Consider the following 27,949-nt stretch of genomic DNA (forward strand, 5'->3'; position numbering starts at 1 on the left):
TTCTCTTGCTGCAGAGCACGGGCTCTAGGCACACGGGCTTCAGTAGTTGTGGCACGTGGGCTCAGTAGTTGTGACTCGCAGGCTTTAGAGCGCAGGCTCAGTAGTTGTGGCGCACGGGCTTAATTGCTCCACGGCATGTGGGATCTTCCCAGACCAGGGCTCGAACCGTGTGCCCTGCATTGGCAGGCAGATTCCCAACCACTAAGCCAACAGGGAAGTCCCTCTTTTTTTTTAATTGGGGTATAATTGTTTTACAATCTTGTGTTAGTTTCTACTGTACAGCAAAGTGAAGCAGAGTACCCTGTGCTACACAGCAGGCTCTCATTAGTTATCAATTTTATACATATTAGTGTATATATGATAGTCCCAATCTCGCCATTCACCCCAACCCCCTTTTCCCCCCTTGGGGTGCATAAGTTTGTTCTCTACATCTGTGTCTCTATTTCTGCCTTGCAAACCAGTTCATCTGTACCATTTTTCTAGATTCCACATATATGCGTTAATATACAATATTTGTTTTTCTCTTTCTGACTTACTTCCCTCTGTATGATGGTCTCTAGGTCCATCCACATCTCTAAAATGACCCAATTTCATTCCTTTCTATGGCTGAGTAATATTCCACTGTATATGTGTACCACATCTACTTTATCCATTCATCTGTCGATGGACATTTAGGTTGCTTCCCTGACCTGGCTATTGTAAACAGTGCTGCAATGAACACTGGGGTGCATGTGTGTTGTTTTTTTTTTTAACATCTCTATTGGAGTATAATTACTTTACAATGGTGTGGTAGTTTCTGCTGTATAACAGAGTGAATCAGCTATACGTATACATATATCCTCTTATCCCCTCCCTCTTGTGTCTCCCACCCACCCTCCCTATTCCACCTCTCTAGCGGGACACAGAGCACTGAGCTGATCTCCCTGTGCTATGCAGTGACTTCCCACTAGCTATCTATTTTACGTTTGGTAGTGTATATATGTCAATGCTACTCTCTCACTTCGTCCCAGCCTACCAGTCCCCCTCCCCATGTCCTCAAGTCCATTCTCTAGGTCTGCGACTTTATTCCTGTCCTTCCCCTAGGTTCATCAGAACCATTTTTTTTTTTTAGATTCCATATATATGTGTTAGCATACAGAATTTGTTTTTCTCTTTCTGACTTACTTCACTCTGTATGACATTCTCTAACTCCATCCACCTAACTACAAATAGCTCAATTTTGTTTCTTTTTATGGCTGAGTAATATTCCATTGTATATATGTGCTACATCTTCTTTATCCATTCAACCGTCAGTGGACACTTAGGTTGCTTCCATGAACTGGCTATTGTAAATACAGCTGCGATGAACATTGTGGTACATGACTCTTTTTGAATTATGGTTTTCTCAGGGTATATGCCCAGTAGTGGGATTGCTGGATCATATGGTAGTTCTATTTTTAGTTTTTGAAGGAACCTCCATACTGTTCTCCATAGTGGCTGTATCAATTTACATTCCCACCAACAGTGCAAGAGGGTTCCCTTTTCTCCACATCCTCTAGAGCATTTATTGTTTGTAGATATTTTTATGATGGCCATTCTGACCAGTGGGAAGTGATACCTCATTGTAGTTTTGATTTGCATTTCTCTAATGATTAATGATGTTGAACATCCTTTCATGTGTTTGTTGGCAATCTGTAGGTATTCTTTGGAGAAATGTCGATTTAAGTCTTTGCCCATTTTTGGATTGGGTTGTTTGTATTTTTTGATATTGAGCTGTGTGAGCTGCTTGTATATTTTGGAGATCAATCCTTTGTCAGTTGCTTCATTTGCAAATATTTTCTCCCATTCTGAGGGTTGTCTTTTCATCTTGTTTACAGTTTCCTTTGCTGTGCAAAAGCTTTTAAGTTTCATTAGGTCCATTTGTTTATTTTTGTTTTTATTTCCATTTCTCTAGGAGGTGGGTCAAAAGGATCTTGCTGTGTTTATGTCAAAGAGTGTTCTGCCTATGTTTTCCTCTAAGAGTTTGATGGTGTCTGGCCTTATATTTAGGTCTTTAATCCATTATGAGTTTATTTTTGTGTATGGTGTTAGGGAGTGTTCTAATTTCATTATTTAACATGTAGCTGTCCAGTTTTCCCAACACCACTTATTTAAGAGGCTCTCTTTTTTGCACTGTATATTCTTGCCTCCTTTGTCAAAGGTAAGGTGACCATATGTGCATGGGTTTATCTCTGCCATATGTGTGTGGGTTTATCTCTGGGCTTTCTATCCTGTTCCATTGATCTATATTTCTGTTTCTGTGCCAGTACCATACTGTCTTGATTACTGTGGCTTTGTAGTATAGTCTGAAGTCTGGGAGCCTGATTCCTCCAGCTCCGTTTTTCTTTCTCAAGATTGCTTTGGCTATTCAGGGTCTTTTGTGTGTCCATACAAATTATGAAATATTTTTTCTACCTCTGTGAAAAATGCCATTGGTAGTTTGATAGGGATTGCATTGAATCTGTAGATTGTTTTGGGTAGTATAGTCATTTTTCACAATGTTGATTCTTCCAGTCCAAGAACATGGTATATCTCTCCATCTGTTTGTATCATCTTTAATTTCTTTCATCAGTGTCTCATAGTTTTCTGCATACAGGTCTTTTATCTCGTTTGGTAGGTTTCTTCCTAGGTATTTTATTCTTTTTGTTGCAATAGTAAATGGGAGTGTTTCCTTACTTTCTCTTTCAGATTTTTCATCATTAGTGTATAGGCATGCAAGAGATTTCTGTGCATTAATTTTATGTCCTGCTACTTTACCAGACTCCTTGAATAGTCCTAGTAGTTTTCTGGTAGCATCTTTAGGATTCTCTATGTATAGTGTCATGTCATCTGCAAACAGTGATAGTTTTACTTCTGTTTTTCCCATTTGGATTCCTCTTATTTCTTTTTCTACTCTGATTGCTGTGGCTAAAACTTCCGAAACTATGTTGAATAATAGTGGTGAGAGTGGGCAACCTTGTCTTGTTCCTGATCTTAGTGGATATGGTTACAGTTTTTCACCATTGAGGACAATGTTGGCTGTGGGTTTGTCATATATGGTGTTTATTATGTTGAGGTAAGTTCCCTCTATGCCTACTTTGTGGAGTGTTTTTAACATAAATCAGTGTTGAATTTTGTCAAAAGCTTTTTCTGCATCTATTGAGATGATCATATGATTTTTCTCCTACAATTTGTTAATATGGTGTATCACATTGATTGATTTGCATATACTGAGGAATCCTTGCATTCCTGGGATAAACCCCACCTGATCATGGTGTATGATCCTTTTAATGTGCTGTTGGATTCTGTTTGGGAGTATTTTGTTGAAGATTTTTGCATCAATGTTCAGTGATATTGGTCTATAATTTTCTTTTTTGTGTGATATCTTTGTTTGGTTTTGATATCAGGGAAATGGTGACCTCGTAAAATGAGTTTGGGAGTCTTCCTTCCTCTGCAAATTTTTCGAAGAGTTTGAGGAGGATGGGTGTTAGCTCTTCTCTAAATGTTTGATAGAATTCGCGTGTGAAGCCATCTGGTCCTGGACATTTGTTTGTTGGAAGATTTTTAATCACAGTTTCAATTTTAGTACTTGTGATTTTTTTTTTTTCATATTTTCTATTTCTCGCTGGTTCAGTTTTGGAAGATTATACCTTTCTGAGAATTTGTCCATGTCTTCCAGGTTGTCCATTTTATTGGCATACAGTTGCTTTTAGTACTCTCATGATGCTTCCTATTTCTGTGGTGTGTGTTGTAACTTTTTCATTTCTAATTTTATTGATTTGAGTGCTCTCCCTCTTTTTCTAGATGAATCTGGCTAAAGGTTTATCAATTTTTTTTTTACCTTCTCGAAGAACCAGCTTTTAGTTTTATTGATCTTTGCTATTGTTTTCTTTGTGTGTATTTCATTTATTTCTGATCTGATCTTTATGATTTCTTTCCTTCTACTAACTTGGGGTTTTGTTTGTTCTTTTTTCTCTAGTTCCTTTAGGTGTAAGGTTAGGTTGTTTATTTGAGATTTTTCTTGTTTCTTGAGGTAGAATTGTACTGCTCTAAACTTCCCTCTTAGAACTACTTTTGCTGTGTCCCATAGGTTTTGGGTTGTTGTGTTTTTGTCATTTGTCTCTAGGTATTTTTTGATTTCCTCTTTGATTTCTTCATTGATCTCTTGGTTATTTACTAGCATATTGTTTAGCCTCCATGTGTTTTTGTTTTTTACAGTTTTTTTTTCCTGTAATTGATTTGTAATCTCATAGCACTGTGGTCAGAAAAGATACTTGATATGACTTCAATTTTCTTAAATTTACTGAGGCTTGATATGAGACCCAATGTGTGATCTATCCTGGAGAATGTTCCATGTGCAGTTGAGAAGAGAGTGCAATGTGCTTTTTTTGGATGGAATGTCCTATAAATATTGATTAAATCAATCTGGTCTATTGTATCATTTAAAGCTTGTGTTTCCTTATTAATTTTCTTTCTGGATGATCTGTCCATTGGTGTAAATGGGGTGGTACAGTGATTAAGATTCCACAGTCCCAATTCAGGGAGCTGGGGTTCAATCCCTGGTGAGGGAACTAGGTCCCACATGCATGCTGCAATGAAGAGTTCACATGCCACAACTAAGGAGCCTCCAAGCCACAACTTAGACCTGGTGCCAGTAAATAAATAAATAAAAACTTTGGACTTCCCTGGTGGTGCACTGGTTAAGAATCCACCTGCCAATGCAGGGGACACAAGTTCGAGCCCTTGTCCAGGAAGATTCCACATGCAAAGGAGCAACTAAGCCCGTGCGCCATAACTACTGATCCTGCACTGTAGAGCCCATGAGCCACAACTACTGAGCCCATGTGCCTAGAGCCATGCTCTGCAACAAGAGAAACCACCACAATGAGAAGCTTTTGCACTGCAATGTAGAGTAGCCCCTGCTCATCACAACTAGAGAAAGCCCGCATGCAGCAATGAAGATCAAATGCACCCTAAAAAAAGGCCCCCACTATTACTGTGTTACTGTCGATTTCCCCTTTCCTAACTGTTAGCATTTGCCTTATGTATTGAGGTGCTCCTATGTTGGGTGCATATATATTTATAATTGTTACATCTTCTTCTTGGATTAATCCCTTGATCATTATGTAGTGTTCTTCCTTGTCTCTTGTCACACTCTTTATTTTAAAGTCTATTTAATCTGATATGAGCTCTGCTACTCCAGCTTTCTTTTGATTTCCGTTTGCATGTAATATCTTTTTCCATCCCCTCACTTTCAGTCTGTATGTGTCCCTAGGTCTGAAGTGCATCTCTTGTAGACAGTGTATATATGGGTCTTGTTTTTGTATCCATTCAGCCAGTTGACTTTTGGTTGGAGCTTTTAATCCATTCACATTTAAGGTAATTATCGATATGTATGTTTCTATTACCATTTTCTTAACTGTTTTGAGTTTGTTTTTGTAGGTCCTTTTCTTCTCTTGTGTTTCCCACTTAGAATAGTTTCTTTAGCATTTGTTGTAGATCTGGTTTGGTGGTGCTGAATTCTCTTAGCTTTTGGTTATCTGTAAAGCTTTTGATTTCTCCATTGAATCTGAATGAGATACTTGCTGGGCTATGTAATATTCGTTGTAGTTTTTTTCCCTTTCATCACTTTAAATATGTCCTGCCATTCCCTTCTGCTCTGCAGAGTTTCTGCTGAAAAATCAGCTGATAACCTTATGGGGATTCCCTTGTATGTTATTTGTTGCTTTTCCCTTGCTGCTTTTAATATTTTTTCTTTGTATTTAGTTTTTGATAGTTTGATTAATATGTGTCTCGACGTGTTTCTCCTATCCTGTGTGGGACTCTCTGCACTTCCTGGACTTGACTGACTATTTCCTTTCCCATGTTAGGGGAAGTTTTGACTATAATTTCTTCAGATATTTTATCATACCCTTTCTCTTTCTCTTCTTCTTCTGTGACCCCTATAATTCAAATGTTAGTGAGCTTAATGTTCCAGAGGTCTGTGAGAGAGCCCTCCATTCCTTTCATTCTTTTTTCTTTATTCTTTTTATGTTTCCACCAATCTATCTTCCAGCTCACTTATCTGTTCTTCTGACTCAGTTATTCTGCTATTGATTTCTTCTAGAGTACTTTTAATTTCAGTTATTGTGTTGTTAATTACTGTATTTTACCCTTTAGTTCTTCTAGGTGCTTGTTAAATGTTTCTTGCATTTTCTCCATTCTATTTCTAAGATTTTTGGATCATCTTTACTGTCATTACTTTGAATTCTTTTCAGGTAGACTGCCTTTTTCCTCTTCATTTGTTTGGTCTTGTGGGTTTTTACCTTGCTCCTTCATCTGCTGCATATTTCTCTGTCTTCTCATTTTAACTTACTGTTTTTGGGGTTTCCTTTCCACATGCTGCAGGTTCCTAGTTCTTCTTACTTCTGGTGTCTGCTCCCAGTGGGTGAGTTTCATTCAGTGGCTTGTGTAGTCTTCCTGGTGGGAGGGACTGGTGCCTGTGTTCTGGTGGGTGAAGCTGGATTTTGTCCCTCTGATGGGCAGGGCCGCATCTGGTAGTGTGTTTTGGGGTGTCTGTGAGCTTAGTATGACTTTAGGCAGCATGTCTGCTAATGGGTGGGGTTGTGTTCTTGTCTTGCTAGTTGTTTGGCATGTGACGTCCAGCTCTGGAACTTGCTGGCCATTGCATGGAGCCGGGTCTTAGTGTTGTGATGGAGACCTCTGGGAGAGTTCTCAACGATTAATATTCCATGGGGCTGGGAGTTCTCTGGTGGTCCAATGTACTGGACTCGGCTCTCCCACCTTGGAGGCTCAGGCCCTATCCCTGGCCCAGAGCACCAAACCCCACAAGCTGCATGGCATGGAAGAAAAGGGAAAAGAAAAGGAGAGAAAAAAAAGAAAAGAAAATTAACAGACAAACAAAACCCCAAGACAAGTGGTAAAAGCTAAACTGAACAGACAAAAACACGTAAAGAAACACACACCCACACTGAGAAAAAGAAATAAAGAAAAAGAAAAAGAGAAAACAAAAAAGAAGAAAGCAACCAAACCAATAAACAAAGCCAATAATGAAAACAAACACTAAAAACTAAACTAACAAAAACAAAAAATCTAAAACAAATCAAATGCAGAGCAAACTAAAAAAAGGAAAGGAAGCATAAAAGAAACACAAAAATGATAAAAAAAAAAAGTAAAAACAGAAGAAAGAGGAAAATAAAAAGATAAATAGAAAACAACAAAGAAGTAAAGTAAAAATAGAAAAATGTAAAATTTAGTTAAAAATAAGACAAAAACAAAGCAAAACAAAGGAAAAAAGAAAAACAAGGAAAAAACACAATATAATGAAAAAGTACAGTAGAATAGGAAAACAATAAGATAAAAAACATATTAAAAAATAAAAACATAAAAGAGGGGGGCGTCCCTGGTGGCACAGTGGTTGAGAGTCTGCCTGCCGATGCAGTGGACACGGGTTCATGCCCCGGTCTGGGAGGATCCCACATGCCTCGGAACAGCTGGGCCCATGAGCCATGGCCACTGAGCCTGCACGTCTGGAGCCTGTGCTCTGCAACGGGAGAGGCCACAACAGTGAGAGGCCCACGTACTGCAAAAAATAAAAAAAAATTAAAAAAAGCATAAAAGAGAAAAGAAAAAGTAAATTGAAAAATTAAAAGAATAATAAAAAAAAGAACAATAATAGAACAAAATGAAAAAAAAGAGAAAGTATATATAATAGTAATAGTAGTTATATTTTCCTGTGGCCTTGGTTGTCAGTGTCCTTGCCCCCACAGTGAGCCACTGTTATTCCCTGCCTACCCAGGAAATCCTCCAATACTTCTAAGTAGGTCTCTGGCCCTGCTGTGGGCACTGTGGGACCAGCTCAGACTCTGATCTGGCCTTACCTCCCCCATGTAATTGCTTCCAAAGTCCACAGTTGCTCCCCAAGTCCACAGCCTCGATTGTGGGAACACTCATTGTCTATTCATATATTTCACAGATGCAGGCTTTACCAAGCCAGTTGCAGGGGTTTAATCTGCTGCTCCTGTGGCTGCATGGAGAGATTTCCCTTTGGTCCCACAGCCCCTGGAGTTCAGCTTTGGTTTTCGCCCTGCCTCTGTCTGTTGGCCACCCTCAGGTGTCTGTTCCCTGCCCAGGCAAGAGGCTGTGTAAGCAGTGGCTGATTAGGGCTCACTTGCTCTCTCAGGCCAGGGGAGGGGAGGGAGGGATACGGCAGTCACAATTGGGATATGCAGGGAGTGTCTGTGGCGACAGAGGCTGGTGTGAAGTTGCTACAGCCTGAGGTGTGCCTTGCGTTCTCCCAGGGAAGTTAGCCCCGGATTTTGGGACCCTCAGCAGTGGTGGGCTGCACAGGCTTCCGGGAAGGTGTGGGCAGTGACTTGTGCTTACACACAGGACACTTGGTGGCAGCGGTGGCAGCCATTGCCCCCCTCTCATGTCAGAGATAACAGCCATGGTTTGTGCCCACCTCTGGAGGTCACGTAGGTGGTGCCCAGCTGTCTGTGAGCACACGGAGCAGGAAGCTCCTATGGCGGGCCCACCCCTCTCCTCATGCAGACCACAACGATAGATTCCTGATTCTCCGGCAGGCCTGGTTTTTTTCCCGGACTCCCTCCCAGCTAGCTGTGGTGCACTAGACCCCTCAGGCTGTCTTCATGCCACCAACCCGAGTCCTCTCCCTGAGGTCTGACCTCCAAAGCCAGAGCTTCAGCACCCATCCCCCACCCGCCCCGGCAGGTGAACCAATAAGCGTCTCACTCTGGTGAGACCTGGTTGGCACTGATCCTCTGTGCAGGATTCTCTCCACTTTCCCTCCACACCCCTGTTGCTGCCCTCACCTCTAGGGCTCCCCTCCCTCCCATCTCCTCCAGTGAGGGGACTTCCTAGCATGTGGAAACTTTTCCTCCCTCACAGCTCCCTCCCAGAGGTGCAGGTCCTTTGTCTCTTTTTCTTCTTTTGCCCTACCCAGTTATGTGGAGAATTTCTTGCCTTTTTGGAAGTCTGAGGTTTCTGCCAGCATTCAGTAGGTGTTCTGAAGGAGTTGTTACACATGTAGATGTATTTTTGATGTATTTGTGGGGAGGAAAGTGATCTCCATGTCTTACTCCTCTGCCGTCTTGAAGCTCCTCCACCTTTCTCTATTCAAAGCACTGTTCTCACCAGGCTATAGGTGTGTGGGATTCAGGGAAAGGAGCTATAGGAGTGGGAGGTAGAGTGTGGCCATGAGGATGAGAGTGGGTAGGTGAGTTCACAGTGTCTTCCTGCTTCTGAAAGAGTACAGTAATATTGCTGTTTGTTGTTCTACTATCCCATACTTCTCTGGAGGCCTCTACTACCTCTGTGTATTGAGTTACCTCAATTCCATTTCTTTGTAGGAATTCTTCCTTTGGCTTCCATGTTCATCCTGGGTTGATGCTTCCTCCTTCACTTGATACTGTCTACACATAGTTTCTCTTCCTGTGAGAATTTATCATCCTGTTTTTAAGTGGTTATTTATTTTCTTGAAAGTTATCTTCTTATCATTTCTAGGATTTGGCTTGGGAGAGGAAGAGTGTTAAATGTGCTTAGTTTTGCCATCTTGAAACTAGAAGTACACGTATCAGTTTGCTAATCAGATTTGCAGCATATGAAATTGCCTTTATCCTTGTCTGGTAGAGCTTAAATGAAGCAAAGTAATGAGAAAAATGGAAGACAAAATATTGGCTGACCCTAACAAGACTCTTCTGTTGAGAGAAAAGTAATAAATATGACTTGCCTACTTTAGACAATGGACTACATGCTGGCATAGTACCTCATTTTTCTAGGATGTCTCATAGTTTACCAAGTACTTAATACATTCCTTATTTGATCTTTAAAATCCAGTGAGATGGATATTATCATATCTATTTATACATGGAGAACAGGCTCAGATATTTGAATGACTTGTATGGAGGGGTTGTGTGGATGAAATGGATTTGAAACCAGTCCCCAGCATTGGAGCCCAGTGTTTTCTCTATTCTACTATTAAGTATAGATGAAGTTATATGAAAAGCTTAAAAGAAAAGAATGTTTGGTTAAAACAGCAGTCACTTAAGAGAAGGTAAATAAAAACAGTCAAGAATCCCTTGAAACAGTGATATTTAATATGAATGAAGAAGAACAAAGATATATCAGGAGGAATTAAAGGTGTTATGCCTTTGAGAGGCTTTATTTAAAACAACATTGGAGCTCATTTGGAAACCAAGGGAGAAGCTACAAACTGACGTTCTTTCTGAGGTTCCCATTATGAATCTGGTCACTCAAACTTTAATTTCCTGTCAGAATAAAAAAATAGAAGATCAAAGATCTCACAATTGGTTTTCAGACCATAAACAGCTTTCACAAACTCTGAATATCTTTCTTCTAGTTCAGTGGTCTGAATTGTTGCCTGGTCTGACTAAATTTTAAAGTGGAATTTTTCAGTTTAAATCATAGACTATCCCAGGGCAGGGGTTGGGAACTTTGATTTCTTTGTTACTGCCTTTTATAGTTTGCTTACTACTACTTTCTGCTTTTTCTCTGTAACCAGGTCTGTGAGGTTTAGAAATATGGGTGAAAAAGCGTCTCTAGATATATGGCTCCCCTATCCAGTGGAGAGGTACTAATTATATATTTTGCTTTCAAAACCTGAAAAGAAGATTGCTTCTAAAGAGTGAGTGACTAAAGTTTGGAAGTCTTATCTAGATTTAGAGAAGGAAGAGGTAGATTTTTGTGTTTTGCAAAGGAGGATTCACAGAAAAGCACATAAGAAGGTTACTTTGAGCAATTCAGAGACATTAGAATTGTCTATCTGCTGATGGTAGAGCAAGAGAATTCTATGATGTTGAAATTAATGTGCATGTTTTCTTTTGGTTCTTTGGCTGCATTTTAAATGGAGTTTAATTAAAGTTTCAGAAGGAAGAGTAAGGAGGATCTCATGGGGATTCAAGCAGGGAATATGGTAAAGCTGGGCAGAGCTCAGAGATACTGAAGCAAGTGTGTGGTTCTCAGGTCAACAATCTTCTGGGATTCTTAGCAGCATGAACTGTTAGTTCATCACACTTATTATACTGTTGGAATAATGTAGCCATATTCCAAATGCTTGCTCTACTTATACCTTGTTTCTGTTCCCCTTTAACATCAATCTATACATAGCCCACTGTGGACTCTCCAGCTCCTTGCCATAATAGTTGTTCTGTTCCAGTTTCCAGAGCTAAATGGCAAATTTCCATGTTTCTTGGTTCAAATTCCACAAAGAGTATATGATTAGGAATGGAAGGACCTGAACAGATTCAAGAGACATTTACGAGGTAAATTTAGAAACAGTGATGGGCTTGTGAACTTTCTATAGTCTAAGATAGAAAACACTGGAAAAAGACCAACTCTAGGAGGGCAGATCATGAGTTCAATCTTGGACACAGTGAATTTAACATATATTTAAGACATCCAAGTGAAGATTTTGAGTAAACAGTTGGCTGTAGGGTGTGGAACCAGAGTCATTGGCATAGAGATTTCATTGAGTCATGGAAATGGTTAAGATTGCCAAGGGAAAAAAAATAAAGTGAAAAGAGAATGTGCTAGGCTCAGGGGAGAACTATTTCATGGTTGGGCAAAGAAAGATGAGCCAACAAAGAAAACATGGAGTTGTGTTGACTAGAGGAGAATTTCCAGCAATCACTGAGGGCATATTGGAAGTTGATGAAGATGAATTTATTGTGATTCTAGCCTGCCCTAAGGTGTAACTGCAAACAGCACTTATTTGCTTGTGTACAGAGACAGGGAAAGCTGATGGCATGGATGACCCAGGCTTAGGTTTTGCTAGACATAGAGAATGAAAAGGCAGAATACCTGAATATTACATGTGTAATATAACTTATCATACATTTTTTTAATATAGGAAAGGATTTTAAAATTTTAAATAATTCTGAGAAACATATATCGTGTATACATATTTGCTCCCATTTCAAATATTTTTTTGGATGAATTCCTATCAGTAGAATTAACAAAGAGTAAAAACAATTTTCACACTTTTTAATGACACTGCAAATTTTCTTTTTTTGCAAAAAACAGATTGCCCCAATCTTGTTTGTATTGGGGCAGTGTGCGTTCGACTTTTTATTCTTTGCATTTTGACAGGCAAAATGAATGTATTACCCAAATTCTTGGTTTTTGTTACTCTCTTTCAGTTACTGTGTCTTGAGTAATTTTCTTTGGTTAAGGTACATAGCTCATGCATGTGAGAATGTCTTTCCATTGCCTCTGCACATTAATGAAAACTTGTCTGGTTATCAAATCCTTGGGTCATAAATATTTCCCCTCTCAAACTGCTAAACATATGATTTCATTTTATTCTGAGTGTTAATGGTATGGACAAATCTGAGACAAAAGTGTTCCAAGAAGAGGGAAGTGCAAAGGTCCCAAGGCAAAAAACGCTTGGAAAGAAAGCCAATGTTGCCAGAGGGGAGAGAGAAATAAAGAGAGAGGGAGAGAGAGAGGGAGGGAGAGGAGGAGGGAGGAGGGAGGAGGGGGAAGGGGAGGGGAAGGAAGAGGGATAGGCAGAATGGTAGGATATAAGGTCAAAGAGATTGTACAGGGTCCAATCATAACAGAGTCCTGTAGGCCAGCTTCGGGGCTTTGCATTTCATTCTGAATGAGAAATGAGATGGTTTTGAGCAAGGTAGTGCTGGATGGTTTTGAGCTAGGTACTACTGTGATCTGATTTACATTGTAAGATCACACTGTTGGAGGTGGAACATACAGGGCAGAGTGGAAGCAGAGGCCTCTTCAGTTACCGGTTCTCAGGTGGTTCAAGGATAGAAGTGGGGTCTTAAGCAGGTATGGATGAGGATTGTGAGGCAATAACAAATAAGTCCTCCCAGATCAATTTTCCTTTTTACAATGTTTAAATCAAGAGGCTGAAGAGGATGCTGGAGCTACTGTCCCATCAGCTATAAGGCCCAGGATATTGAAGGCAGGGAGAAGCATGAGCTTAAGGGCCTTCAGCTGCTTCTCCCTAGCCACCAGAATGAGGAAGGGGTGTGTGTGTGTGTGTGTGTGTGTGTGTGTGTGTGTGTGTGTGTGTGTTTAGATCCTGGGGGTTCAAGTTATCTCCTTCCCTCCAGATTTCTCTTGGCAGCTTCTCTTCAACTCCCCGGGGGTCTTCTCTTGGGTCAACTATCCAGCAGATACTGAAGGATTCTTATTTTAGGTCACTTTCTGCCTATTTTCCCTCCCACTCATGCACAGTGTGTGAGAGAGGAGTTCCCACAACAGAATTTTTGGCTTCCTTATGTTCAAATGATATCATCAGCTGAATCACTCCACAGTTCTGATTAGATATCAAGTGTATCATACATTTTCTTGAATTTCTCATTGGTCACAGATCTTATTCATGTCCTTTTTTTAGAATTGCTAATTATATGTTTTTGGATGACATAGTCCCAACACTTAAAACCTTACTCTCCTCACAAGTCAACTGTTAGCATATTTATAAATTCCAATTCTTGCTAAAGTGTAACCCTGTGAGCTTTGAGATGGTCTGAAGGGTCCATGGTTATTTGCCATCACCTATTTATCAGTTCTGTTTTTGAGCTCATGTGAAATCTCAGCCTCCCTTCTCCTTGTTTACATTAACAAATTTCTTCCTAAATTAGCCCCCTTCTGATCTCCCTCATTACTTAAGGCTGGCCTGAAGCAATAGAAGGGCTTGCTGAACTTATATATTGTTCCTGAGTCCTGGGGCTTTGCAGGAACACTTATAACAATTGACCAAGTCTGGAGAAGAAGGTCTTTGCAAATCTTGAGTGCCCAGGGAGAGTTGTGTGTGATTGATTATTTATTGGGCCTCAGCTATGTACTAGGTACTGAATTTAGAGCTAGCATTAAATAGTCACTTAAGATATAGCTCTTAAAGAGACTAAACCTGAGAGATGAAGACAAACTTTTCAACAATGATTGTCTCATAGTATTTACAGGTGGTATGATTAATTAGGCCTAAGGAGATATAGAAACATTTGATAGAAGTTGCAGAAGCTTACAGGGGTGATATTTTAGTCATGAAGAGATGATCCAGGAGTGGACTGAGTAATGGGCACAGCATGAGTAATAATTGTAAGTTAAGACACAGGCCTCTTATGAGACCCCTAAGTACTACAGGATGGCTGGTGTATAAGGGTGAAAGTAGAGCTTACTAGGATATATGGTTGGAAAAACAGGCCAAGAAGAACCAAGTATGATATACTAGGGCTTTTGAATTTATCCTATGGACTAAAGGGAGCCTTGAAAAGTTTTAAGCAAGGTTGTATTTTGACCAGCTTCTCATTTTAAAAGACCACTTTGGCAGCAAAAGTTTGCACTGAGACCAATATAAGTACTATTGCAATAATTCCTGTAAGATGAGGGCCTCAATCAAGCCAGAGGGGTTAGTGGCTGGGTCAGGGAGTAACAGAAGAGATTGTGCAGATGTGGCGAGGAGGTGGGTGGATAGGAGGATGGAAAGAAAGGATAAATTCTATAAGTTTTAAGAAGGTAGAATTGACAGGACATGGCAGGAGATTTGATGTGGGGAAAGGAGCAAGGAAAACTGGGGGAAATTAGTGTTCAACTTTTGAATGTTAGAATTTATGGTGATTGTGGGACTCCCATCTGGAGTTGTGCAGTAGGCAGCCAAATATTTGAGAACATTACTCAAGAAGTTGTTTTGTAAAGGTGGTCAATATAAACAACTTAGGCTCAAAGTTCCTTGATTTTAATGAGCTTTTCAGGTCTTCAGTTCAGCAAACCACCATCACAGTCATGTCTAGATCACAACATCATCTTCAGATGCTCTAAATATGAAGAATTAAAGTCCAGCATGGCAGTTTGACCCCTGGTTCCTCCTATGTTCCAGCTCTCTTATTGCTTTATAGCCATATCTTTCCTTTTAGATCACAGACTTCATGTCGCTCTACATCTTCTTTTATTCATAGTCCATCGAAACTTCGTACTATTTCTTTTTCTATCTGGTCTAAACCATAAAGGACCCAGTCCAATTCAGTTACTTTTTAATATGTATGAGCTGATGCCCTTGCTTTCTGACATATACTTCTGCAGATTCTTAATGTTGTATCTAGACTGCTGGGTGTTAAAGGAGAGCACACAATCTATGGACAGGGATTGCCACAAATGTGTGTTCCCTCAGCACCCCTGTATAATATTTTTGCTTGTTGCATGCCAGGTTCATTTTCCAAAACCTATTCGATACTTTCACCACCTTCTTCATGCCTCCTTCCATATCGACACCTTGCTTCACAACTCAATTAGCAAATGGTCTTATTCTCTATTTCAAAGACAAAATTGAAGGGATCATGTCTGATTCCTTCACATCCAATTCCACACCTTCAAACTCATTCATGCCTGCATCTTCTGGCTGCGGAGGAGAGGATAATTCAAAGATGTTAATTTTCAAAAGTCTTTCTGTGTTCTTCACCTGATCGTTACTCTTTCAATTATTCCTTTCTCCTCTAAATTAATTTCTCTATGTTGGTACTTACCTTCTACATGATCAAGTCTTCACGTTAAAAAAAATAAAAACCCTCATTTGAACCGTCATTTCTCTTCAGCTGCAAGTCCCCTTTCCAGATAAATGGTCAGTGAATGTTTATGACCTTATACCTCTAAACCAGAGTTTTCCCAACTTCAACCCTCTTTTGGGACTGATAATTCTTTGCTGTGGGAGCTATCCTGTGCATTTTAGGATGGTTAGCAGCATCCCTGGTATTTACTAAGTAGATGCCAGTAATACTGCCCCCTCCCCCAGTTGTAACAATGAAAAATATCCATAGACCCCTGAGAGGGCGGGAGGGACAAAATTGTTCCTGTTGATATTAAACCCATAACACTGGTAGTTTGAGTAAGCCTGTGCAAAGAGACTCTGAAAAGCTGTAACAACATTTTTTTTTTTTTATTTGCGGTACGCGGGCCTCTTACTGTTGTGGCCTCTCCCGTTGCGGAGCACAGGCTCCGGACGCGCAGGCTCAGCTGCCATGGCTCACGGGCCCAGCTGCTCCGCGGCATGTGGGATCTTCCCAGACCAGGGCACGAACCCGTGTCGCCTGCATGAGCAGGCGGACTCTCAACCACTGTGCCACCAGGGAAGCCCCGTAACAACGTTTTATTAGCAGAAGAGATTATGCTACTGGAGTGATGAGACTAGCAAAGAATATTGTTCTATTAAGAAGCTAGGCTGGCAGGAAACCTAGTAGTGCATATAGAGAAGGTATTAAAAAATGTTGCTCTGGGGAATATTCAGAGTGGACTTTGAGAGATTGTGTGACTTCAGGTTATTGAAACTTACCTGCTGCAAAACACATGCTAATGAATTTCTTTATTAATTTCTTTTCATTAAGATAATTTCTTTCTGGTATATTATGTGTAGTAAGTTAGCAAGCTGGGTAACTCACTACCATGTTTGATGGAAGAATAGTGATAGGATTTGAAGGAAGAGAAACATGACCCCTAAAGAAAAATGTATGCCCTTTGAACTGTGGTCAACTTTGAAATGAGTTTCACATATGTTAATGCTTTTGCAGATACCAAGTTAGTCAAGTTTGTATCATATTTTTATAAAAGGAATGTGAGTTAAGGTATAAATTATAGAATGTTATTCTTTAGAGCCAGAAGGAAAAAATGATGTTTCCATTAAGCAGAAGAAGTGCTCTTTTCATTTCAGCACACCAGCACTGACTTGTGGCTACCATTAGGTTCAACTCTCTAGGTTGCTCCTTGTTGGTGGATAACATAGGAAACTGAATTAAGAAAGTCAGAATGTCTGTAGGTGATTCCAATGTAGCCTTAAACTCTTTATTTTATTTTTAAACCTTGTCTATGTTGTAGAAATTTCGTGAGACATTTAGACCTGATGACATGATGCCCTGGAAAGATGTTTTAAATCAATTATTTTTAATTTGTTGAGTGCTGTGTTTCAAACCATGGGCTGAAATCAAGGAAATCTCTAACTCTTCCATAACTGTGAGGTGCAGTGGTGTAATGCCGCTACCTCATCCTGGCTCACAAGAACCAATTTTCAACATCTCTTCCCAACTCTGTGTTCAGTGACTGGAATCAGCTATGGTAGGAGTATTTACACCATAGAATCAAAGCATGCCACAAATCAGGACTTTTTTTTTTTTTTCTTTCCAGAGAACTGTTTTATCTGCACACCACTGAAGATAGGTCTTATTGTCCCCATTTCACAGCTGAAACTAAGTCCAGAAAAGTAACTCCCTAAATGAGTTTAACTTTGAAAACCACATGAGCTCAAAGTCATGTGAACTCAAGGGAGTCAAGGTGTAATTTTTTTTTTTTTTTCTGCTGGCACAGTTTTTTTTTTTTTTATCCTGTTCTTTTTTTTTTTTTTTTTGACATATAGTTGCTTTACAACGTTGTGTTAGTTTCTTCTGTACAACGAAGTGAATCAGCTATATGTATACATATATCCCCTCCCTCTTGGACCTTCCACTCCCCCTGCCCAATCCCACTCATCTAGGTCATCACAGAGCACCGAGCTGAGCTCCCCGTGCTATACAGTAGGTTCCCACTAGCTATCTATTTTACACATGGTAGTGTATATATGTCAATCCTAATCTCCCAGTTTGTCCCACCCTCCTCTTCCCTCCCCCATATCCACATGTCCGTTCTCTACATCTGCATCTCTATTCCTACCCAGAAGATAGGTTCATCTGTACCATTTTTCTAGATTCCACATACATGCATTAATATACAATATTTGTTTTTCTTTTTCTGACTTACTTGACTCTGTATGACAGTCTCTAGGTCCATCCACATCTCTACAAATGACCCAATTTCATTCCATTTTATGGCTCAGTAATATTCCATTCTATATATGTACCACACCTTCTTTATCCATTCATCTGTCTATGGACATTTAAGTTGTTTCCATGTCCTGGCTATTGTAAATAGTGTTGCAATGAACATTGAGGTACGTATGTCTTTTTGAATTATGGTTTTCTCAGCAATCCCACTGCTGGGCATATACCCTGAGAAAACCATAATTCAAAAAGATATAATATGAACATAAGAGAATTACTTTTTTTCTACTCAAGGGGTAGAATCCAGCTGAATTTAGGTTTTCTTCATAGAAGATTCAATATCCTTGTGAATTATATATTTTTCTTTTTTCTTTTCATTGTACACAACAGAGAAATCAACTGTACTTCAATATAATGATAATTTTTTGATGTTCCTCTGTTTCCCTTACCTTCCTCACTGATCATAAATGAATGGATCATAAGACAGTATTTGAGACCTAAATTTTTGGTGTATATTAGAGTGTTATTTTTCATCATACTTGGTTCCTAAAAAACGTATTATTTGCAAACTGTTCCCAGCATCTTATTAATTAACCTCTCTTCTATTACTAACAATTCTCTGATCCTGAACAACTTTTCTCAGCTGTCTAGTATGGGGGATGTCACCAGTGACCTCTAAGGTCATTGCCATCCATGCCAACATAAAGATTCTTATGCTTCTTATAACTAGAGTACACCCTGCTGTTAAAATACTAATGTGGAATATGTCATAAATAAAGTAATTTTAGTCTAATTTTATTGACGATGTAGGCTCAGAAATGAAGTTTATTTTGTTGTGTAGTGAAGTTTTTATTTTGTTTTGAAAGTTTCAATACCTGAAGCTGAGGGAGTTCTACTGTGAGGGAAACCCACTGTTCCTGAAGCAGCCAGTTAATGCTGTAAAACACGAGGACATCTGGAGTCTACAGGTGAAGCCTTATAGCATTCACACAGGTCTTCAAACTAAAGCCATGATTTAAGTTTTAAAGAGTTTTCTTCTAAAGCATTCTTGCCAAGCCAGCGAACGATCCATACAACCATAATCCATTGGCATTGTGGACCCTAGTCATAATCTTTTTGACTTGCTTGCAGAATCCATTGTAATCCTATCTGATTTCCAGAGTGACCAAATTCAGAGACATTTAAACATTTTATTGGATGAAAACATTTTGTTGAAAACAAAGGAATTTGTTTTCACTTTAACCTCCAAGTATTTTTTCAGTATTATCTAAGGATATATTTGATTAGTTCTTACTGGGGTGTTTTGTCTCTTCCATCCCCTTTTCACTTGTCCCCACTCCTAGTGGATAAATGAATATGATCCAGAAACTGTGTTCCCTTTAGTCAACAAGTTGATGATATTAAAGGAAGGAATAGGGAAATACATTACGAGACTTTCTTTGTGAGTATTTTAGTGATAGATGAGTTAAAGATTTCAGATCTTTCCACATTTGAGTATGAGTCTCCATCGTGAATTTGGACTCCTCAGGTCCTTTTAGGTCTGTAGCTGAACATGCAGAATTGTCTTAAAACTTTCAAGAATTGCATAGGATTCAAGTTTCCTGGTTACAGGAAACAACCAACCTTGTTTGACAATTTAGTTTAAAAAAATAACATTTCCCCCTTATTGCACAAGTAATATATGTTTAATACAGAAAAGTAGAAAATACAGATGAGTGAGGAAGAAAATATTAGTTATAATGCCATACTTATTTAAAAATTTATTATAAAAGTAATACAAACTTATTTAGAGAAATTAGAAAAAAGGCAATAGAAATTGATAAAAAAAATACTCAGAAATCTAATATGCAGAGTTACAATCACTGTTCTCTCTGACACTTATTCTGCTAGAACTTTCCATAAATCCTGAAATTTCTGTTATCAAAGATGATTTCAAACTCCACATACTATTTAGAGACTCGCTTTTTTTACTCAAAATATTGTGAATATCTTTCCAATCAATAAGAAATATACTTATGACATCTTTTTTGATGAATACATAATAATATTCTGGTATATGATTACACCATAATATTTTAAACTACTTTCCTACTGTTGGCTGTTTAGATTATTAATAATTTTATAACTTTTGGGTCTTTATAAACAAGGCTACGATGACTGTCCTCTTCTTATGTCTATATTATCCCTGTGAGTGAAATTCCTGGGCCAAAGAACTTTCATCTTTTAAAGTCTGATTAGCTCTTTCCAAATTCTTTTCCAGATAATCAATCTATATTTCCACAAACAGTATTATTTCCCACTCTCAAGTCAAAAAAAACTTACTTGACTTTTAATTGTAAATAATTTAAAAAACTGAAGTATTTAATTTGTTTAATTACTTGTAACCTAATTATCTCCTTGAATCAAGTATTTCAGAATAGTAGTAGTAAAATAATAACAATAATAATAGACAGCTAACATTTATTATGCTTACCATGGGCAAGGCATTGTTCTAAGCACGTAACAGGAATGAACTAATTTAGTCCTCCATTAACGCTTGAAAGGTAGGTACTGTTATTGTCACCTTTTATAGATAAACTGAGACTTGGAGAGGTTAAATAACTTGTCCAAGTTCACAGAGCTAGTAAGTTTTGGAATGCTGATGCCATTCTAAGCAGTTGTGCTCCAGACTCCATGCTGCAGTATTGCCTCAGAAAGGGGCTGCCAGAAACTGAGGGAAAGGGAAACAGGGGTAGTCTCTGGTTGGAAGAGGTTCTGGTTTGTGGAGGGGACTGGATGAGCGGTTAACCCAATGTGGCAGGTGTCTTACAGGGAGCACTTGAGAGCAAGAATGTTACCTTGTGCCTGGGACCCAGGAGCAGGGTGAGAGAGTAATATTTCTTCCTTCTCATTTCAAAACTAAGAACCCAGGAACACAACAGTTTTGGGTTTTTGTTTTGTTTATTTAGTAGAAGTAATGATTTTTACTTACAGTGTATAAATGACTTGGGTATTTTTGAAAGTATCTCTAAGAATTTTTCTTAGAAAGGCGATAAATTTATTATACATTTTATATTTGTACTTAAAGTAAAAGCCATTTCTACTGGATATTTGGTTAACGTTACTGATTAAATTACTTGGGCTGTCAAAAAACTATAGGGATTGTTTCAGGCTCTGCATTAGTTAAGGATTTTTAAAGACTTTTCCTCACCTCAGAGATTTGTGAACTAAAATTTAATATTGATAACTACATTATAACAAAATATTAGCTAGAATATACTGCATCAGCAGATACCAGACTGAGTTTTACCTGTGTTATGTAATTTAATTCTCTGAACTCTATGTGATAGTATTGGAAAAAAAAATCCCTATTTTACAGGTGAGGTATCCAAGATCAGAGAAGTTAAGGACTTGTCCAAATAGGGTCACACTAATAGGTCACAGAGCCAGGATTTGTACCTATTTATCTATCTGACTCTGACTCAGTATCTTTGCTCTTCATGCTACATTTTAGTGCCTATCATACAGTAACAATTGATCATATAATAGTTCCAAAGTTCAATATTCCTTCTACGGATTCACATTTGTTTTTACATTTTATAATTTTTTATATTTATATAAATATAATTTGTATATGGATAATTTTATAATTCAAATGAAATCATCATATGTAAGGAAAAATAAAAGAAACACCCGAAACTAATTTTAATCTATGATGGTTTAAACATAGAAATAATCTCTGACCTACATATAGTTATCTAACAAATACTCTAACAGAATAGCATATAAACTATTTAAAAGGAACAATTTATTTATCATAGAAGATTTCTTGACTTTTAAATAATGCCGAGATTAGGCCATCATTAAGTTGTGTATCCTCAAAAACTGCATTGCATGTATCTTTACGAGTTTTCCTGAAATTTACTATTGCTCATGCCAAAACTATCTTATTTTATATACACTTGTATTTTCAAGTAATAACTTTATATTTCAGTGATATATGTCATTCTTCCACAGCAACACATTGGCAGCAAGTAGGAGAAGGATATAAATAATGGGTAATGTAAGAGTTGTCAAGAGACATACTGAGTGCGACAAACATGTTTGGTTCCAGAAATCATAAATGGAAAAAGTGAACTGTATGAATTGTGACCTATTTATTCATTCCATGTACTTCAGCAAATTCTACCACCTGCTATTTTGGGGTTTGAATTCTTGTCTATTAGTTTTCTGAGGCTTTATAGTGAGACTAGCCGTTGAATTCTGGTAGATAAAACTTACCTCTAAAATCAGTGTTTCATTCAGAATCACAACCTATGCTTTGTGTAAGTAGAGAGAGGAGTGATAACAAACATCTAATTTAGGAGTCCTGTAATATTAGTGTGAAAGGGTAATTCTTTCAGAAAGGATGACCTCATTATGTAACCATCCCCGAGAATAAGCTGAAGTGTGTAGGAGGTTATGCTGTTGAAGGATCAGGCAGTTAGGAACCAATGCTCAGGGCTGTTTTTGTATAATGGCATCTTTCCCAGATGTTTGTTAAGTGGAATGGATAGAGAAATAAGGGAAAGAGACACAGGAATTTATAGGATTTTGTTATTATTTAACAGATTTTAATTGGGATAGATGAGTGAAAAATTATGTCTGTATGTATTGTGTTGGCCAAAAAGTTCCTTTGGTTTTCAAGTAAAAATTAAAGACACATTTTTCATTTTACCCAAGAATTTTATTGAACAATGTATTCGCCGTTTTGTTCCACTACTTTCTGCCATTTTTTAGGCAACTTCATAATTCCATCTTCCCAAAACTTTTTATCTTTTTGAGCAAAGAACTGTTCCAGGTGCCTTTTACAGTCTTCCAGGGAATTAAAATTTTTTCCATTAAGACTATTTTGTAAAGACTGAAATAAATGGAAATCTGAAGGTGTAATGTCTGGTGACTATAGCAGATGAATCAGAACTTCCCAGCCAAGCTGTAACAGTCTTTTCCTGGTCTTCAAAGAAACATGCAGTCTTGCATTATCCTGATGGAAGATTATGTGTTTTCTGTTGACTAATTCCAGACCTTTTCATTGAGTGCAGCTTTCAGTTCGTCTAATTGGGAGGAGTACTTGTTAGTATTAATACTTTGGTTTTCTTGAAGCTCCCTTCCAATCCCACCATATACAAAACATCACCTTCTTTGGATGAAGACTGGTTTTTGGTGTGGTTGGTGGTGGTTCATTTCACTTGCCCCGTGATCTCTTCCATTCCACATTATTGTACAGTATCCATTTTTCACTGCCTGTCAAAATTTGTTTTAAAAATGGAATGTTTTGCTACATTTAAGTAGAGAATCACATGCGGAAATATGGTCAAGAAGGTTTTTTTCACTTAGCTGATGTGGAACCCAAACATCAAAGCGATTAACAACACCAAGCTGGTGCAAATGATTTTCAATGCTTGATTTGGATATTTTGAGTATGTCAGCTATCTCCCATGTGGTTTAACGTTGATTGTTCTCAATTAATGTCTCGATTTGATCGCTATCAACTTCAGTTGGTCTACCTGACCGTGGAACATCGTCCAGCGAGAAATCTCCAGCACGAAACTTCGCAAACCACTTTTGACATGTTCGATCAATCACAGCACCTTCACCATACACTGCACAAATCTTTTTTTGCATTTCAGTTGCATTTTTACCTTTCTTGAAATAATAAAGCATTAGATGCTGAAAATGTTGCTTTTTTTCTTCCATCTTCAGTATTAAAATGGCTACACAAAAACTCACCAATTTTGGTAAGTTTTATTTTAAATGCACGCTGATATGACAGCTGTCACAATACTATCTAACAAAACTGTTTTGAATGAAGTTAAAGACAACTAAGCACTACTAGAGCCATCTTACAGAAAAAAACAAATGAGTGGTCTGGCCAACCCAATATGTATGTATGTAGGTATGTATTTCCAAAGATTCCTATCAGAACCTGATGTGGACTACCTTAATACCACTGGGAAATCTTTCACTTTGGCCAGGAAAAAAGTCTTATACACTATTAAAATTCATGCAGTGTTTTTGTAACATTTACACAGAACTTCATGCTATTGGCACAAACAATGAGGGGCATTTAATGGAGTAAATCAAATGTTTATTTTGTTTGCTTGGTCAGTGAAGATATAGTTATGTATTATATATATATATATATATATTTTTACTTTAAGCTGATGATGTTGATGGTCATCGTGACCATCCTCACCACCCCTTTTATTATTTAATATTATAATATTATTATTATCTAAAGTGAAGTATCTGGAAATATTTATGTGGGTAGGTTTAATACATACCGAATTCAGAGATTTGGGTAATAGAAATCTGTACTCTTTACCAGTCTGTCTCAATTCAGACAATGCAGTAGATAACTTAGTCCAGTGCTTCTCAAACTTTAACATACATACAGAATACATACAGAATACCCGGGGAACCTTGCTAAACTGCAGATTCTGGTTCAGTAGGTCTGAAAGTGCAGCAAAGTCTGAATTTCTAATAAGTTTCTAGGTGATTCAGATTCTACTGATCCATGATCTACAGTTTAAGTAGTAAGGGTTTAGAACTTAGTAAATATGACAGACTCAGTTTTTGGGTCCAGTCTGAATATTTGTATTGTCCTTGCCTATTATAATGAGAGGTACAAAATTTGAACCTAAACTTTATCTAATAATGTAAATTTATTGTAACTTGAATTCCTGTATGTCAGAGACATAGAGATATTACAATGGAAGTAACTTCCTTTTCATATAATGTTGAACACTAAACTTACAATGCCAGTCATTGACAATATAATTCATTATATATACTACTGAAAACTAATTTAACAGAAACTGAGGAATAAGCCAAAAATATAAATTAGTGAAATGGGAATCAATGTAATATAAACCAGTTATTTTGAGAATAATCTGAGGAACCATATTCTTTTTTAATCTAGGAAATAACATCAAGATTTATAATGAATCAGCTAGCAGAAAAGGATCCTTTCCTAATGCAAGCCATAGAATGGTACCCACAGGTCAGGAACATAATCTCGCAGGGAAGAAAATGTGCAATATGTGGAAAGTCCTTTTTAACCACATGGCTGGAATGTGTTGAGTTTTTTCCTCCATCAAAGGTAAATGGTGTTTTTTGTGTGAATATGAGCATAAGACCTCCTCTTATTCTTTGTCCTTATCTAAGTCGACCAGTACTAACTTCATTTGTATCTAAGAATTGACCTCTATGATGATATAATGGGTTTTTTCCCCAGCTTTATTGAGATATAATTGACAGATAATATTGTGTAAGTTTAAGGTGTACAATGTGTTGATTTGATACATTTATAAATGCAAAACGATTACCATCATAGAATCAGCTACTATCTCCATCCTGTCACATAGATATCATTTCTTTTTTGTGGTGAGGACATTTAAGATCTACTTTCTTAGCAATGTTCAAATATGTGATACAGTATTATTAGCCATAATCACCATGCTGTACATTAGATCCTCTAACTTGTTATCTTATAACTGGAAGTTTTTACAGTTTGACCAGTATCTCCATTTCCCCCAGCCCCCAACCCCTGGTAACTACCACTTTACTATTTCTCTAAGTTTGTCTTTTTTAGATTCCATATATGTGTTATTGTGCAGTGTTTATCTTTCTCTGTCTGATTTATTTCACTTAGTATAATTCCCTCAATGTCCATCCAAGTTGGCATAAATGGCAAGATTTCCTTATGTTCCTTGGCTGAATAATATTCAATTGTTATATATATATATATATATATATATATATACCACATATTCTTTATCCATTCATCTGTTAACAGACACTTAGGTTGTTTCTATATCTTGGCTATTGTGAGTAATACTGCAGTGAACATGAGAGTGAAGATATGTCTACTAAATCCCAATTTCAGTTTCTTTGGATATATAATAAGAAGTGGGATTGCTGGATCATATGGTAGTTCTATTTTTAATTTTTTGTGGGACCTGCATACTGTTTTCCATAGTAGCTGTACAAATTTGCATTTCCACCAACAGTGCACTAGGGTTCCCTTTTCTCCATCCTTGTTAACACTTGTTATCTCCTGTCTTTTTGATGATAGCCATTCTAGCTGGCGTGAAGTGATACCTCATCACGGTTTGGATTTGCGTTTCCCTGATGATTAGTGATATTGCATACTTTTTCACATACCTGTTGTCCATTTGTATGTCTTCTATGGAGAAATGTCTATTCAGTTCCTCTGCCTATTTTTAAATTGGGTTGTTAGATTTGTTGCTATTGAGTTGTGTGAGTTCTTATTATATTTTGATATTAACACCTTGTTAAGTATATAATTTGCAAATACTTTCTCCCATTCCATTGGTTACCTTTTAATTTTGTTGAGTTTCTTTTGCTGTGCAGAAACTTTGTAGTTTGGCTTAATCCTACTTATTTATGTTTGCTTCTTTGCTCGTACTTTTGCTGTCATATCCAGGAAATCACTGCTGAGACCAATGTCAAGGAGTTTTTTCCCCTATGTTTTCATCTAGAACTTTTATGGTTTCAGTCCTTAAATTTGAGCCTATAATTCATTTCAAATTCTTTTTTTGTGAATGGTGTAAGATAGGGCTCTGATTTCATTCTTCTGCATGTAGTTATCCAATTTTCCCAACCCATTTATTGAAGAGAGTATCCTTTCTTCATTGTGTATTCTTGGCTTCCTTGTCAAATATTAGTTGACCTTATATGTAGGGGTTTATTTCTGGACTCTCATTTTTTTTCCATGGGTCTATGTGTCTATTTTTATGCCAGTACTGTGCTGTTTTGATTACTGTAGCTTTGTAGTATAGTTTGAAGCCAGGAAGTATGATATGTCCAGCTTTGTTCTTCTTTCTCAGGATTGCTTTGGCTATTTGGGGTCTTTTGTGGCTCCATATAAATTTTAGGATTATATTTGCTATGTTTGAAAATATCATTGGAAATTTTGAAAAATGTCATTGGAATTTTGATACAGATTGCATTGAATCTATAGACAGCTTTTGATAATATGGACATTTTGACAATATTAATTCTTCTGATCCATGAACATGGGATATCTTTCCATTTGTTTGTGTCATCTTCAATTTCTTTCTCCAAAGTCTTGTAGTTTTCCATGTACAGATTTTTTTACTCCTCAGATTTATTCCAAGAACTTTATTGTTTTTAATGCTATTGTGAATGGGATTGTTTTCTTTATTTATTTTTCATATATTTTGTTGTTAGTGTATGGAAATGCAACTACTTTCTGTATGTTGATTTTGTATTCTGCAACTTTACTGAATTTGTTGATTAGTTCTAACAGTTTTTTGGAGGAGTCTTTAGGACTTTGTATATATAAGATCATATCATCTGCAAACAAAGATAGTTTTACTTCTTTCTTTTCTGTTTGGGTGCCTTTTATTTTATTTTTTAGCCTGACTGTTCTGGTTAGGATTTCAAGTAGTATGTTGAATAGGAGTGGTTAGAATGGGCATCCATTATATAGAGAGAGCTTAGCAGAGTGCTTGGTACATATTTTATTTCTAAGAATGACTGATGAATCACAAGAACTGGATTTTAAAAAATTGTTTTTTAACTTTTTCTTTTATTTATTTATTTTTGGCTGTGTTGGGTTTTCATTGATGCACATGGGCTTTTACTAGTTGTGACGAGTGGGGGCTAGTCTTCATTGCAGTGCACAGTATTCTAATTGTGGTGGCTTCTCTTGTTGCAGAGTGTGGGCTGGCACAGAGGCTTCAGTAGTTGTGATGTGCAGGCTCAGTAGTTGTGGCTCATGGGCTCTAGAGCACAGGCTCAGTAGTTGTGGCACATGGGCCTAGTTGCTCTGTGACATGTTGGATCTTTCCAGACCAGGGATGAAACCCATGTCCCCTGCATTGGCAGGCAGATTCTTATCCACTGCACTACCAGGGAAGCCCAAGAACTGGATTTTAATACCAGCTCCTGTGTTCTATTAGGTTATTAATATGTTACATCAAATGTATTGTAGAGAAAAATCTGGCAGAGCTGTTGCCAATGAGGGATAATGTCAAAGTGAGATAATGGTTGAGGAGAAATTTAAAAGTTAAACCAGTTGGACATTAAACACCGAGATAAGAGAGACCATCAGTGGAAAATGAAAATTGAAATGTATGTTGGTT

General features: G+C 37.7%; 1 protein-coding gene across 1 annotated transcript in view; it reads left to right on the forward strand.

The window, feature by feature from the left end:
* The window catches only part of LRRC69 (leucine rich repeat containing 69), a 93,600-nt gene that overhangs the window by 49,199 nt on the left and 16,452 nt on the right, over positions 1–27,949 (forward strand). Inside the window, exons 6-7 of the mRNA XM_019925154.2 lie at positions 18,665–18,766; positions 24,739–24,918. Of these exons, the coding sequence (XP_019780713.1) occupies positions 18,665–18,766; positions 24,739–24,918 (282 nt within the window). The remainder of the gene's footprint in view (positions 1–18,664; positions 18,767–24,738; positions 24,919–27,949) is intronic.

This window comes from Tursiops truncatus, chromosome 17, assembly GCF_011762595.2.
Source record: "Tursiops truncatus isolate mTurTru1 chromosome 17, mTurTru1.mat.Y, whole genome shotgun sequence".
In the NCBI taxonomy this organism is placed as follows: domain Eukaryota; kingdom Metazoa; phylum Chordata; class Mammalia; order Artiodactyla; family Delphinidae; genus Tursiops; species Tursiops truncatus.